Below are 14,504 nucleotides of genomic sequence, written 5' to 3'. Positions count from 1 at the left end.
AAATTTGTTAGCTAAGGGAAATCCACAAATGTGAATTGGTGATCACATGTTACCCTTCGCGATGGTTGTAGAAAGTAGAGCCAGGCCCAAGACCTCCAAGACTTACCAACCTATAAACAGCCAAACTTTGATATAGTTTATGTAATCTTGAATATAACATTACAGGACCTAGTGGTGTTATATTAACCAATATAGTATTACAGGACCTAGTTGTGATCTATGATATTATTTCACTGACTAGTTGTTTCATAGAGTAACTATATTATTAGACCTAATTGCGATAATTGAATATATTATTATTACAGGATCTACTTGTGATATATAATTGCTATTATATTATTACGGAGCATAGTTGTGATATATAATTAACATTGTCTATATTATTACAGGACCTAGTTGTGATCAATGTGAAGAGAATTATTATGGTAATCCATTAGCTGAAGATGGTAGTTGTGATCGTTGTGTATGTAATAATAATATAGATTTTGCGACTCCTGGTAGTTGTGATTCATCATCAGGAGAATGTTTGAAATGTTTATATAACACAGAAGGTTTTAACTGTGAAGTCTGTCAGGATGGTTACTATGGTGATGCTACTCAACAAAGCTGTAAAAGTAAGTCTTCTTTTGATTTAAGCTTTATATTTAATGTAAGTCATTTCTTAAAATAGTTTTAATAAGACCATTTCATAAAATAGTTTTTGGTAAGACCATAGTTACCTTGTACCAAAATAGTTTTGGGTAAGACCATTTCATGAAATAGGTTTTGGTAAGACCATAGTTGCCTTGTACCAAGTATATTTATTAAGACTTGTGATCCCATATTGTACATGTTTGCGCTTGCTCAAAGATATTCTGATTCGTGTCGATGACTTAACCTATTTTGTTTTCGTTTATAAGAATTATATCTTTTTACCTTTCACAAATTTCTTGAATATGGAACATAGAAGAGATGTTTTAGAATAATCTAAAGACAAATTAATTGTCATGTTCCTTTTTTTGTATTTGAGCATAACTTTGTATGATTTATTTATTAGGATGTGTATGTTCTAACCTGGGTACAGATGTATCACATGGTGAATGTGATCGCAGTAATGGACAGTGTCCATGTTTACCTAATGTAATAGGACAGGAATGTGATCAGTGTGCAGCAGGTTACTTTAATTTGTCTAGTGGTGTAGGTTGTTCACCATGTAGCTGTGATCCTACAGGTTCCTTTTCACTAGAATGTAACCAGGTAATTATATATATATATATATATCTCTTGCTATTTATATGAAACATTGTCGATAAACAGCTTTTAATAGAGGTCTATTCTATTTGTTCTTACAAGCACTCAGATTTGGGAACACCAAAAAAATATTAAAGACAAGAAAAGAACCCATCTGCAACAAAGATATCTTGTTGTATATATCTGATTGCTTGGATTGCTCAAAAAGATTGACCCTTGTGTCAATCTCAGATTAATGTTTTGAGTATGGCTGACTTAAGTCAATTTAATGTTATAAACAGATTGATGGACAGTGTGAATGTAGAGAAGATAGAGGTGGTAGAACATGTGGTGATTGTGCTGATTTCTTGTGGGGAGATCCACGAGATCAATGTTATGGTAATTATATTTCACAATCTTCTAATTCATTTAAAACATTCTACTTGAATCTTAACATATTATTTTGATACTTACATGTAATCTGTAGAAAGTACACAACTAATGAGTTTAATTACATGTAGCACCTTGATTGATCAGTATATAAGATGTGTCTAATCTTACGGATTGTCCATAAAATCTTGCTTCATGTAGCTCTGTTATGGGAAGCTAAGAAAGACTTCATTTGTGGGATTGGGGATTCTCCTGCAAACTTCAATATTGTGAGAGTTGAATTTCCACAAGGAATGTCAATCCATAAATGGTCACGTTCTTTTCTGTATGTACAATAATATGATGAATTTAATATTTGTCAACATTTGGCATCCTCTCCAGGTGATATAAACGGGTTATGGTCAAAAGCTACCGATAATCTGTGTGAATTTTTTTTAAAGGGCCTTGTTTTAATCTGATTGAATCCAAGCCTAAAGCTTATCTACCTTTGATTAAATATTATATAATCAGTTTGAGTACATTTTAGCGTAGTTTAACCCTTAACCGGTCATTGTCGACTATAGTCACTACAACATTATACTTAAGTGGTCACGGTTGACTAAAGTCGACGACAGCAAGACCCTTTTTGATAAGCCGCATTTGAGTATTTAGTTTCGTATTTAATTGATATGGCCACGCATGCGTGTCAGACAGGAACTTGTCTTGTCAAGGGCATTGAGAAAAACATGTCTTTGTTCAACATTTTTTGACGAAAAACGTAATTTAACGATGTCGGGAATGTTAAAGACGCTCTAAGTGGTTGAAATAGTTATGAATGATTCCGACTCGGATTATATCGATGACACCGATTTTGAAGACGATATTTCTGATGAAAAGGACTTAAAATGATTTGCAAATTATAGATCAACTTATCCCCTTCAACTTTTTTATTGGTGTCAAGAGTCTATCACTTATAATTATTCAACAGTAGTCGATTGAAATAGGCATACAAAATATTTGACGTCAGTCTTTATTTAGCCTGACCACTTGACATCATAAAGTCAAAATGATGTCGACCGGTTAAGGGTTAAGTTGTGAAAAAGTTAATATTTTCCGAAAAATGCAAATGACGCACAGACACTTTAAATATAACTGAGTCAGATCAAATATAGAATATAAAAGGAATAAAACATTGAATTGAAAAACATTTGGTATTTTAATGTTTATATAATACCCAATCAGCCAGCTTCAGTTAAGTCTTGTATGATTTGTAATGATATAGATTATTGCTCTGTAGGGGTAGTTCTCTGGTTCACCATGGATGGCAGGGATTAAAATGTATTGAATCTAAAAATCACATGTGAGATAGGCCATATTTTATTCAACCTCTCTAAATACAAAAGATTCCACATATGGGAGATAACTCCCAAAGACTCCAATAAAGAACAAAGGGGAGAGAACTCTTCCATGAAAGGTGGCATTACTATATGACATTATAATGTTAGATAAACTGTGTATTTTACAGATTGTGCTTGTGATAGACGTGGTTCAGCATCATTACAATGTGAAAGACGTACTGGACAATGTGAATGTGTACGGGGTGTAACAGGATTAAAATGTGATAGATGTGCAAGGGGAACAACTGGTACTTTACCCTACTGTGTTCCTTGTGGTGAATGTTTTGATAACTGGGATAAAATTATAACTGATCTCAAAGGTAAGTTAATCTTCATCATTATCCATTTGTTAAATTAGGTTTTTATTTTATATATTGTGCCAGCTTAAATTCCAGCCCTCTTTACAATGAGAAAATTACAATGTTAGTCTCAAAATAGTCCAAGTTACAATTATTAAAATATGTAATGAATGGTAGTCAAAAATTGTGTTTGTTGTTCACTGAATTACTATTATTATTCTAGATCAAACGAGAAGTTTAGTTGATCAAGCTAGTAATATTCAGTCAACTGGTGCTATTAAAGCTTTTGAAACAGAATTCCGTCAGATGCAGTCCAATATAAATGAGATACAGAGTATCATATCTAGTTCTAATTTAACACAAGTAGATGTACGTGAAATAGAAACTATGTTAGACTATATCAGGTAGGTACCAATTATCCAATCTGATTAAGACACATATCCTATTTCGTTTCGTTTTTTTATAGTTCAAAATTTTGCTTTTACAGTAAACATCGCATAGGTCGGATCTAAGTGAACTGACCAACTTTATCTGAGTTAAGCGAAGATCCGAGTTAGCCGAAGACCAAAATTCAATCATAACTCGATTAGAAATAAACTGCACGAGCCGGATAATAATTGATTCTGAATGATGTGAGGGATTAGCCAATGAAATGGTCTGTTACGGCGAGCTTTTGGTGTGAGGTGCATGGAACTGTGGGTAATTGACTAGAAACATGAATGCTGATTGGTTAATCAAATGCCTGATGTCAAAGAGTCAAAAGTCACTCGTATGACCTCTGACGCGACCTTCCAAAACAACTTGTCAGATCTTCATGTAGTGTAGTCCATCGAAAGTATAAAAAAATGAAACGAAATATGGATCTGTAGTTTAATCAGATTACCAATTATCATGCCCCAATTTTTGTGCCTAGGGAGTCGTGGTGGCTCAGTGAGTAAGGCACTGGCTTGCTAACCAGAAGGTTTTAGATTCATTCGCTGGTTTTTCCAGTGTCGTGCCCCTTGTCAGTGGTGCAGACTGTACACTGTACACTGTTGGAATTCAAAGTAAGAGTAAACTGTAGTGCCACTGTCTGGGCAAAATGTCCCCCATATTGTAGTTATTGTGAAGATCAGTAATTAATTGATTCCTTTCTTTTCAGACAAAATTTGACAGATAATAGTCGATCATTAAACAATGTTGATGATGAATTGAGCAATACTACAGCTCGTGTACAGATAGGAAATAATAGAATAGCTATATTACAACAACAGGTAGCTGCTTTAAATCAACTAGCACAAGGTTTACGAGCTAATGCTACAGATATACAAGCCAGAGATGTTGAAGGTAGAATTTATCTATTTTAGTAGTTATCATTATCTTTTACCCCATGGTGCTGAAAGCTCCCCACTGGGTCTAAGCACTGTCTGCATTCACTGTTCTCTTGTCTTAAGAAATGTCATGTAAGTCAACTAGTTACTCTCGACAGTTTTGCACAGGTATTTCTAATAGTACATTAAATTACATTTTGATCTTTGAAAATTTTAATTTACATGACTTTGTCATTTGTGCGTCAATAAAAATGTACACATGTACAAAACTTTGAGACCAAATTTGCTTCTCAATTGTTTTGAGTATGATATTTTGTCTATATTATTAATTTTTTTTTTCAAGGTGCGCTAAATTTAACAAGACAGGCAGAAAGACGATCACAAGAAGCACAACGTAAAGTAGACGGAACTGCACCAATTATAGCTGATTCTGAACGAACGCGAAAGAGGGTTGAAGATCTCATAGCGGAAAATGGAGCCAATTTTAATGAGAACTTAAAGAAAAATCAGGAAGATTTGGATGATTTAGATAATAAAGTTACATCACTTGGTGGTAGAATATCAGATTTAAACAACCTGGTAAGATTACAACTTTAATATATATCTTTAGACAATAAAATCAACACACAACTTTAGTAGAAAAAATCAAATGGAGGAACTATATATGCTGTCCATTAATTATTTCATTTAGTTATTTCCTCTTTCACTGAAACCTTGTGAACTGGTCAGATTTTTTGATATTCTTGTTAAATTTTTTGTCGGCAGTGCAAATTGACAAAATTGTGGAAGGCTGTATTATTGGTTGCATAGCAACACAATGATTGTATTTGTTTTTAGTGCATCTTAAATAGTAACCAAAAATTCAGTAGTTAGTAGTAGGAAAGATCTGCCAAGAATTCAGTAGGATAGAATATTTTTAAAAACATAAGAAAATAGTATTTCTATATCCCAGACAATCCTTCTAAATAAGTTTTGTTTTTTCAAAGGATCACATGATAAATGAGTTCTTATAAACATGCTGTTTATGGGAATTCACTTACACAATTACTAAAATTTATTGCTGTTGCTGTACACCATGTTAAATGCAAGTTTATTTACAAGCAGTTTGTTCTACTGATGTTAAGCACAAATTTTGTAGTTTTTATGCGAATCATGCTTCATGTAGATTGTAGACCACTTTAAAAATCTGCAAAGATTAAGTAAAGTAATGGATGATTGCCATTACCTGATAAGAATAAGTCAATTTGCGATTGCCTAGTGCAATTCATGATTCTTAATAACATTCAGTGAATTGAATACTACTGATTAATTCAACTGGAAACATTTACAGTTGGATATATGAATTTTTGGCAATTACGAGAATCTTTTTATTTTTGAAATAAAACTTCATAAACTGAATGCGACTGTATTTGAGAACCAGAATATTTTATTTATATGGCCTAATTTTGTGTATTTAATCTTTAGGTATGTGGTAAACCTGGAGCACCATGTGATGTATTTTGTGGTGGAGGAGGATGTGGTAAATGTGGAGGTAGTAATTGTGGAGATGGTGCTGTAACTAAGGCCGAGAGTGCCCTTGACCTTGCCAACCAAGCCGCAGAAATACTGAAAATTAAAGAAATGGAAGCAGATGACCTCTTAGCTGATGTAAGTATCTTTTTCCTGAGTTAATTTATAGAATTAATCTCAGTTGTAAATAGTTTATGTCTAAGTAGAGAAAAAAAATCTGCAAAATTCCTTTGTTATATTAAGTATATCTTTATAGTGTGTTTCAAATACATAATACATAAACCTGATTTGTTTCTGATCCCAAAGCATAAATGAATTGTTAGTCACTACATTTACGAATCTATACCTACCCTTCATGGCAATCATATGCTAAACATTTTTTTTATCTGCACACCTGTTTATTATAGTGTAACACTATTTAAAGATGCATTAGTTAAGAGCTAGATATGCAAGTCTTTCTGTAGGCTTCAAATGTTATAGAAATTATTAATTAGACATTTATTTACATAACAAGCCCAAAGTCAACTGTGTAGACCCTCAGATGGCATGGATACAGCTTGGATTTAAACAGTCGTCCATTTAATATTAAATTATTACATGTAAATGGCTGACTGAGCTAAGATTTACTGTTAATCACTGAAGTCACTCCCTGAGACTGCCAGTTAAAGGACTGATAAGCGTGGGTATTTGGGTGGAGTTATCGTCTGTCAATCAAACGATCAGCAATTATCGGAGACTGCAGAGACAGTTGATGCCTATTTCTAGTCCAAACTTCCAACAGTGATAACTTCATTCAGAATGAAGTAATTTGACTGAAATTTTCAATATTTTCTTTATTTATCATCTATTTTTGAACTGTTTTATCAAGAATGACCAACCCTTTATTAAAATCTTAACTATTGTATCTTTAAACATTGTCCAAATGGGGGATCACGGTGGCTAAGTGGGTAAGGCGCTGGCTCGCTAGCCTGGAGGTCGGGTGTTTGATCCCTGCCTTGGCCGAGAAAGTTCATCCCGATTTTCCGGCGTGGTTCCCCCTTGTCATTGATGCAGGACGGAGGGCCTGACAGGGACAGCTGTCTAGTCATTCGGATGAGACGAAAAACCGAGGTCCCTTGACAGTTGGAATTCGATGTAAGAGTAGGCCGTAGTGCCGCTGTCCTGGCAAAATTTCCCTCTTAGAACACTGTATGGCATATGCCCGTCTTCATTAGCCCAGTTCGGAGAAAAACAGTAGGACGTTAAACCCCATTTCATTTCATTTCATTTGTTCCAAATGACAGTTCCTTCATTGTCATATTGCAGCGTATTTGATAAAAAAAAATTGTCTATAAGAGATCCACAGGACTATTTTACTGAGTGAAAGTTTATCATGGTGAACAGTCTGAAGATAATTCTCAGTTATTACTAATCAAGAAGCTTCCATGTATATCCTTATGCATAATGAGATGGCCACATAAGACAGCAAGAAGCTACAGAGCTGGTTTAATTTACTGACAGTGTAATAGACTTTCACATTGAACTACTTTTCAGTTCGTTGTCTTGTTGAAGTTGGTGTTATTAAAGTAGTTGTTATGTTATGTTGAAGTTTGGCGTTATTACAATTTTTGTATGTTATTCAGGTTCAAGAAACAAAGACAGGAGCAGAAGAAGCTAAGGCTGATGCACAGATGGCTTATGATGTAGCTGTTAATGCTAAAAACCAATCAGAAGCTGCTAGAAATAATTTAGAAGGTTTATTGAATCGTATACGTGATTTCCTTAAACCACTTAAAGCTAATCCTGATGATATTAAAAAGGTAAGAAGACTTGATGTTGTCATTTAATAACATGTTATACTTACATAACTGAGGTTTTATTCTGATTAAAAGCTGTTCCATTTATAAATACCTGGGAACACAACTTTTTCAAATTGCCTGTTGATGGAGGAGGTCTTGAAAAATTGGATTACTGCATGTTTAACTTAGGGACAAAAATTCTGTTAGGTAGCTTTAGTTTCCAAAAAGTACTGTTCACCCCCAAATCAAGTTCAATTTTTTTCCCTTGCATTAGTCTTTTGACTCTTTGTTAAGGTTTAGAGCGCTTAAAGTTATTATATGTTTCAGATTGCTGACGAAGTATTAGATATGAGTATATCTTTAACACCACAACAAATACAAGATTTAGCTGATAAAATCAATAAAACTATACAAGGTCTACAGAATATAGATAATATATTAGATGATACTAGAGATGATCTAGCTAAAGCACAACAATTAAAACAGCGAGCTGATAATGCTTCGTAAGTTCAAACACATTATTGTCATACTATTATTAATCAATGTCTGAATGATAGTTTATTTCTATGCACAAACATTGAGGTCAAAATGGTATTTAACCTCAGTTTATTATTTTAATTGTTAAGATTACTATTTAAAAAAAAACCTTGCAGTTTAAAATGGGGAAAACGATTATTGTCCATGGGGTGATGTGTAACTTTAACACTAAAATTTTCAACTTACAACTAAATTTTTGCCATTTCTCTATTTTTTATTCAATTATTAATGATGATTTCATCCATGCTTTACAGAGAAGTTAAGATTTAATACTAATAATATATTCATCTGTTAATTTTAGACTTGATGCCAGTGCCATCTTAAATACAGCTGAAGATGTATTAAATGCATTAAAAGGAGCTAAAACTGCCCAGGAAGAAGCAGCTAAAGCCATTAAACAAGCTGATCAAGATATAATAGATGCTGAATCAGATCTTACTATGGTTAGTTCTTAAATAAAATGTACACAATTTATTCACCTTTTATGCTCTTTCATATAAAAACAGATAATGTTACATGAAAGAAATCAGATGCTATGCCTGCAGTTAAAATTCATACTTTTGAGGTTTTCTGTTTTGCAATTGTGAAATTGGAGCAACAATGTAGTCAAGATATACACTTCAAAAAAAGTAGGGTATATTGAAATACAAATACCTATGCAGGTTGTGATATGATAAATAGTCATGGACACTTGACACGCTTTGAGAGCATGTTCACAGATGAAGAACTTATCGCCCCAACAGAACCACTGAGCTGCACATGCGACACACAATAGCTCCATACATGTGGGAGGGTTCATTGTCAAATTTGACACTTCAAGGAAGGGTTGATGAAAACTGCCGCTTGCTGGTTTATCCTATCCATGTTTGCTTTCCTATCGGTTCTTGCATAAGATTTACTGTTTAGCGTATCTTTGCTTTAGTGTGTTACGTTTAATTTGATTGGGAGACGTGTTCGTCGACGTCAAGCTCAACCGACAACACTGCAAGAGGAGTGGGTCAGATTGACCCAAATCTTGATTGGACGGTTGATTAGGAGCATGCCATGACGAATTGCTGAATGTCTGAGGATTGGTGGAGCAATTATTCATTAAGACAAAAATCAAAAATTTCCATTTTCACTTTTGACGGTGTATCTCGTTGTGAGTGAAATGGGGCCGTCAGATAAGCCGCCCATATGAACTGTTTATGTTCATGTGTAGGCAATTGGCCTGTTATTAACATTCACTGGTTACCTTTAATAAAAACAGCAGTGCATTTCCGCAGTTTTGAATTGTTTCTGAATATCCCCTACTTTATTTGAAGAGTATATAATAGACATTTGTTACATGCAATGACACCACCTTTATTACTGATTATGCTTACATTACAATTGTCTTACTATTTTGATTTGCTTTGATGATTTGTATAATATAGTATGATAATGTGTATACTAATTACTGAAGTTGATATTTTTATAGATTGAGTCAGAAACTGCTTCTGCTAGTGATAAATCTAATGTTAGTATGAACATTCTTACTAAGTTAAAGGAGCGGCTCAACAATTTACGATTGAAATATACAGAAAACGAAATAAATATTGAAAGAGCAGAAGAGGCTGTCAAAATGGCCACAGAGTTAGCTAACAAAGCAGAAAGAGTAAGTATAGAATTGCAGCATCTGTTTCTTTTGAAAACAGATTTTTTATTTAAGACTACCTAGACTTCCTGTCATACTGTACTACTATCCAGGAGGGGTAAGTTTCTGTATCTTCTGGAGATTCCCTTAGGTTGATGTTGTTAGACAGTCTGAATGACTAGGTTACCAATAAAGGCTGCCAGATTCCTGTACTGCTCCTACAAAGTCCATCATTGCTGGCTGTTCGTTGCCAACCATGTTGTGCTGGACTGCATTACATACGAGGGGGGTGGGGGTGGATGGCCAAATGGTTAGCATGTGGTACTGTATCACAAAGTCTGATATTGAGTCAACTGGCAGTTTCTTCCCACTACTATGCGCAAGCGAATTATGGAAATAAAATTGTGCCTGTAACATTATTATGACCTGTGTGGGTTGTTGGTTTCAGCTTATGTCTTGCCATCACTTTCTTGGATCCTTATATTAGTTGAAAAAGATATTTATTTCTACTTATATTACAGGATGCGGATGAATTAAGCAAGAAATATCAGGATGCCTCATCACAATTAAACTCTAATTTTGGTTCTACAAGTGATTCAGTTACAAGAGCTAAGAAATTAATGGAAAGAGCTGATACATTAGCTAAAAATACCCAAGATAAATATCTTAAACTTAAAAGTAAGTTTTATCAAATATATAAATAAAATGTTTGAGAAAGAGAGATAGCGATAAAAGTTTTAGATTTTAGATTTTATTCATGCCAAGACTGGATCTAAAGCAGGGTTCTCAATCAATTTTGAAACGAACCGGCCAGAACTGGGTCAAGTGAGGTCCGGAAGGAAATGGGTTAATTATAAGCTTCCATTCCCTTTAACATAAGCAGACTTAAACAAAAATAATTCTTGGTAAATTGTTACGGAGTATGTTGTATTTTAATGTATGTGATTACCACAAAAAGAACAACGGGTACACCTTTTGAGAATTTTCCATATTTAATTCACGCACCAGCTTGAAGTTCACGTCAGTAATATTCCAGAATAAATTACTGTCTTTGTTTATTCGATGAAACATTCACATTTCATCACGTCCGTAATATTCCAGAATAAATTACTGTCTTTGTTTATTTGATGAAACGTCACATTTCATAAGTCGATGATCTAAAATATTAGCATTTTTCTACTATTGCCAGTATCAGAAAATGCTGTAGCCAAAATAATCTGATACGGCACCATGGCATTTCTTCATAACACAATTTGTAGGTTTTTTTTGTCCATCTATAACGTAACTAGTCACTTAACTTGCAAAAGTTTTTATTCATTCGTCGATGGTGGCACAATTGTCATGTGACAACCATAATTGAAATTGCTTTAAAATAAAAATTCTGTATGATTATGATACAGCCTTGAATAAAAACAACAATATTTTTAAAATAAGCCTTTGTCAGAATGTGTTTAAAATAAAAAAAATTATAACTTTAAACGCTATTTAAAACTGGTTTATTGACCCAATTCCGATGTCATGTGTCATTTGAATTCGGCATTGGAGATTCTATCAGGAAAATATATTATTAATGACTGTTTCTCAGTGTATTCGGTGTTCTATCAGTGGATTATATTCAATGAAGATTTTAATTTACCAAATCCATCAATGTATGATCCAGTTATTATTTTAATATCTACCGGTACCTGGAATTCATACGGAGAGTGAAAGACGCTCAATTGGCAAACCATGCCAAGATCGTATTCTTTCGCCATGTGGGTTATTTTTACAAAAGCAGCTTACTGAACCTGTTATGAATAATAAGCAAGCTTGTTTTGTTTTTTTACCGGATTATCAAAATTAACGTTAAATGTGCTAATTAGTCTACTCGAATTATGAACTACATGGCCGATTCTCACCAAGGTGTGACTGTTGTTGTAGCCGACAAGCAAGTTGATTGACTTATTAATTAACAAGTAATAATTAACCTGTTGTAATTTAGCCGAAATTAGATTGATTTATGTTACCATAGTGGCCGGTTCATTGATTGAACATCAAGCGGCTAAAGCCGACAAAAAACAACCGATTAAGATCCCTGCCCTAAAGTGTTGCTAATGTTGATTATGTGTTTCAAGTCACAAAGGGTAGTGTCGCCGGATATCGAATGCATGTTATTTAAAAGTTTATTTCTGGCGACGTTTCTACGAGGGTTCCCTCCCACTGCAAAAATAGTAATACATAAAAATATCAAATATTTTTTATTAGTCCTTTGAGATGATTTTTAAACCTGTTTCCCTCTGACTAATTTTTGTCACTTATTATTTACACATGAATTCATACAGACAAGAAAAAGTAATGTCTATTTGTATCCTTTCTTCCAGAAATCCAAGAAGAATTTGATCAGAATCAAAAAACATTGATAGAATTATCTGATTTGATTGACAAATTAAATGCCAGAATGGATGAATATTTAGTAAATATTCAAGATAAAGCAAAATATTACAGAGATTGTTAAAACTGGTGATATATTAAAATGGCTGAGTCAAATGTAGTTAGTTGGCAGCATTGTATATAGATAAGTGGAAATTGTTTTAGAAACCCTACGATGTTATTTTGTAAAACTGATATTACGAAATTCTGGATCAGATGAACATTAGCTGCTGATGTTATCACACCATTATCAGTAGACTAATTGTTGAATTAAGGGTTTTTGATAATTTACTACCCAAGCTAAAGGATAAACGTTGAAGTATTGTTGTGTAGAAATAAAGTATGAGTAGAAGATAGATAATATTAAAGAAGATTTGTATTATGTCCATTAATAAATAGATTATTATAATAGAAATCATAATCTATATCATAATTAGTCTAAAGATATAATTGCATGCCAGTATATGTACACCTCATTTTTATATTATCAATGTCATTGTTTTATAATTTTAATCAAATTGCTCCATTTGTTTTAAGCCATTTGTTTTTCTTTTTTTAATTATGTGTACATTATACATATTACATGGATATTTTTGTACATATATAAACTTTTTTAACATTATTTATATGTAATTCTTTTTAAAAAATTTGTCATAACACAATTAACTCCCACCTTTGTTTGTTAGTAATAATTATTTACATCCTAGTTCACACAGCACAAATTCATTTTATTACTCAAATATGATAATCAAAATACTGTAATGATAATTTATGGAACAGACCAGGGCTTTCACTTTAGAATTTTGCCGGTCATTTAATTATTCACTGATTTTGCTTAGTTCAGATTAGGAAGATATTTTTTTGAAAAGACACTTTTCCCAATTTTTACACATAACTATTCTCAATTTAACTGTTTTTGTTCTGTTTTAATTTTGTGCATGTGAATTGACTGATATGTAAATTCTCCAGTCATTTTTACTCCAAGTCAATCAAGACTGGCAAATATGACCAAAATGGGGGCCCTGGAGCAGACTGTAATAATATCTTGAGGAATTTTGAACTATAGTCTATTTCAAATAAATAAATCACTGTGTGTCTTTGCCGTTTTGCATTTATGTCACACTAAAGTTTGTCTATAGTTTATTTATTTACTGATATCTATAAACATTGATCAGCATTATTTTCGGTAGTTTACATATATCATTATGTATTGATCAAATTGTATTGATATTATGTACGTATTTCCTGCATCTTCTACTTAAAACTATTTGTATTTATATGTGCCATATATTATATACTATTATAATGATAGTGATGACCTGCGATTGTTTGTACAAGTTTAATAGTATGTACTAACATTTATATACTCAAGTTATCCTAACAGTTCAAAAGAAACTAACAGCCAACAACAATAATAATAGTGTCCTGTTTAAATTTCTATTGTTGTTAAACTGGTGCTTATTTGCAATTAAAAAAAATACTCTCATTTACCTCATGTGAATTTATTTAAATCTATGAAAGGTTTGAATTTGATAACAGTGTTAAAATGTGTAATTAGATTAAATTGTAAATGTATTCTGTTGTTGTTCTGTGGTACATGTAGTTGAACACAATTAGAATTACATTTAAGTACAGGATTAGTGCTAAATGTAGAAGTAATGATAACTTACTGGTTTAAATAGTGTTCAATGTCCTCTTACAAATCTGTTTCTCTGTGTACTGAACAATGTTTTGATTTAATTACAAAGTTAATTACTCTGTTGATGGAAGCAAAACTTAAAAGCCAAACCTTAATGTGGTTCATGTGAAATCCAAAAAAAGAATGGTTGGTGTTTCTTTATGATTTTTTCTTTGTTGCATAATGAAATTTTGTACATTTAGTTGTCCCCTCCCCCACCCTTTATTATGCGATATTCATTATTTTTCAAATTAACAGAAGAGTAAAATGTTCTTGAATCTCTCTTTAGAAAGTTAAGAGAAAAGATCTAATTGAACTATAATTTTGGACATCGATATATGTCTGTCATTAGTGTATTTTATAATTTTTATATCTAAATAAAATCTTACTGTAT

At 32.8% G+C, this 14,504-nt stretch overlaps 1 protein-coding gene across 1 annotated transcript in view; it reads left to right on the top strand.

Annotated features, from left to right (window-relative positions):
* The window catches only part of LOC126828224 (laminin subunit beta-1), a 48,452-nt gene extending 33,948 nt beyond the window's left edge, over positions 1-14,504 (top strand). Inside the window, exons 18-31 of the mRNA XM_050557872.2 lie at positions 390-614; positions 1,037-1,236; positions 1,512-1,608; positions 3,104-3,295; positions 3,498-3,678; positions 4,416-4,600; positions 4,928-5,163; positions 6,049-6,231; positions 7,716-7,892; positions 8,199-8,374; positions 8,710-8,851; positions 9,868-10,044; positions 10,545-10,701; positions 12,384-14,504. Of these exons, the coding sequence (XP_050413829.1) occupies positions 390-614; positions 1,037-1,236; positions 1,512-1,608; positions 3,104-3,295; positions 3,498-3,678; positions 4,416-4,600; positions 4,928-5,163; positions 6,049-6,231; positions 7,716-7,892; positions 8,199-8,374; positions 8,710-8,851; positions 9,868-10,044; positions 10,545-10,701; positions 12,384-12,517 (2,462 nt within the window). The 3' untranslated portion in view covers positions 12,518-14,504. The remainder of the gene's footprint in view (positions 1-389; positions 615-1,036; positions 1,237-1,511; positions 1,609-3,103; positions 3,296-3,497; positions 3,679-4,415; positions 4,601-4,927; positions 5,164-6,048; positions 6,232-7,715; positions 7,893-8,198; positions 8,375-8,709; positions 8,852-9,867; positions 10,045-10,544; positions 10,702-12,383) is intronic.

This window comes from Patella vulgata, chromosome 7, assembly GCF_932274485.2.
Source record: "Patella vulgata chromosome 7, xgPatVulg1.2, whole genome shotgun sequence".
Classification (NCBI taxonomy): domain Eukaryota; kingdom Metazoa; phylum Mollusca; class Gastropoda; family Patellidae; genus Patella; species Patella vulgata.
The sequence above is the reverse complement of the archived record's forward strand: the minus strand, read 5'-3'. Positions and strand labels throughout refer to the sequence as shown.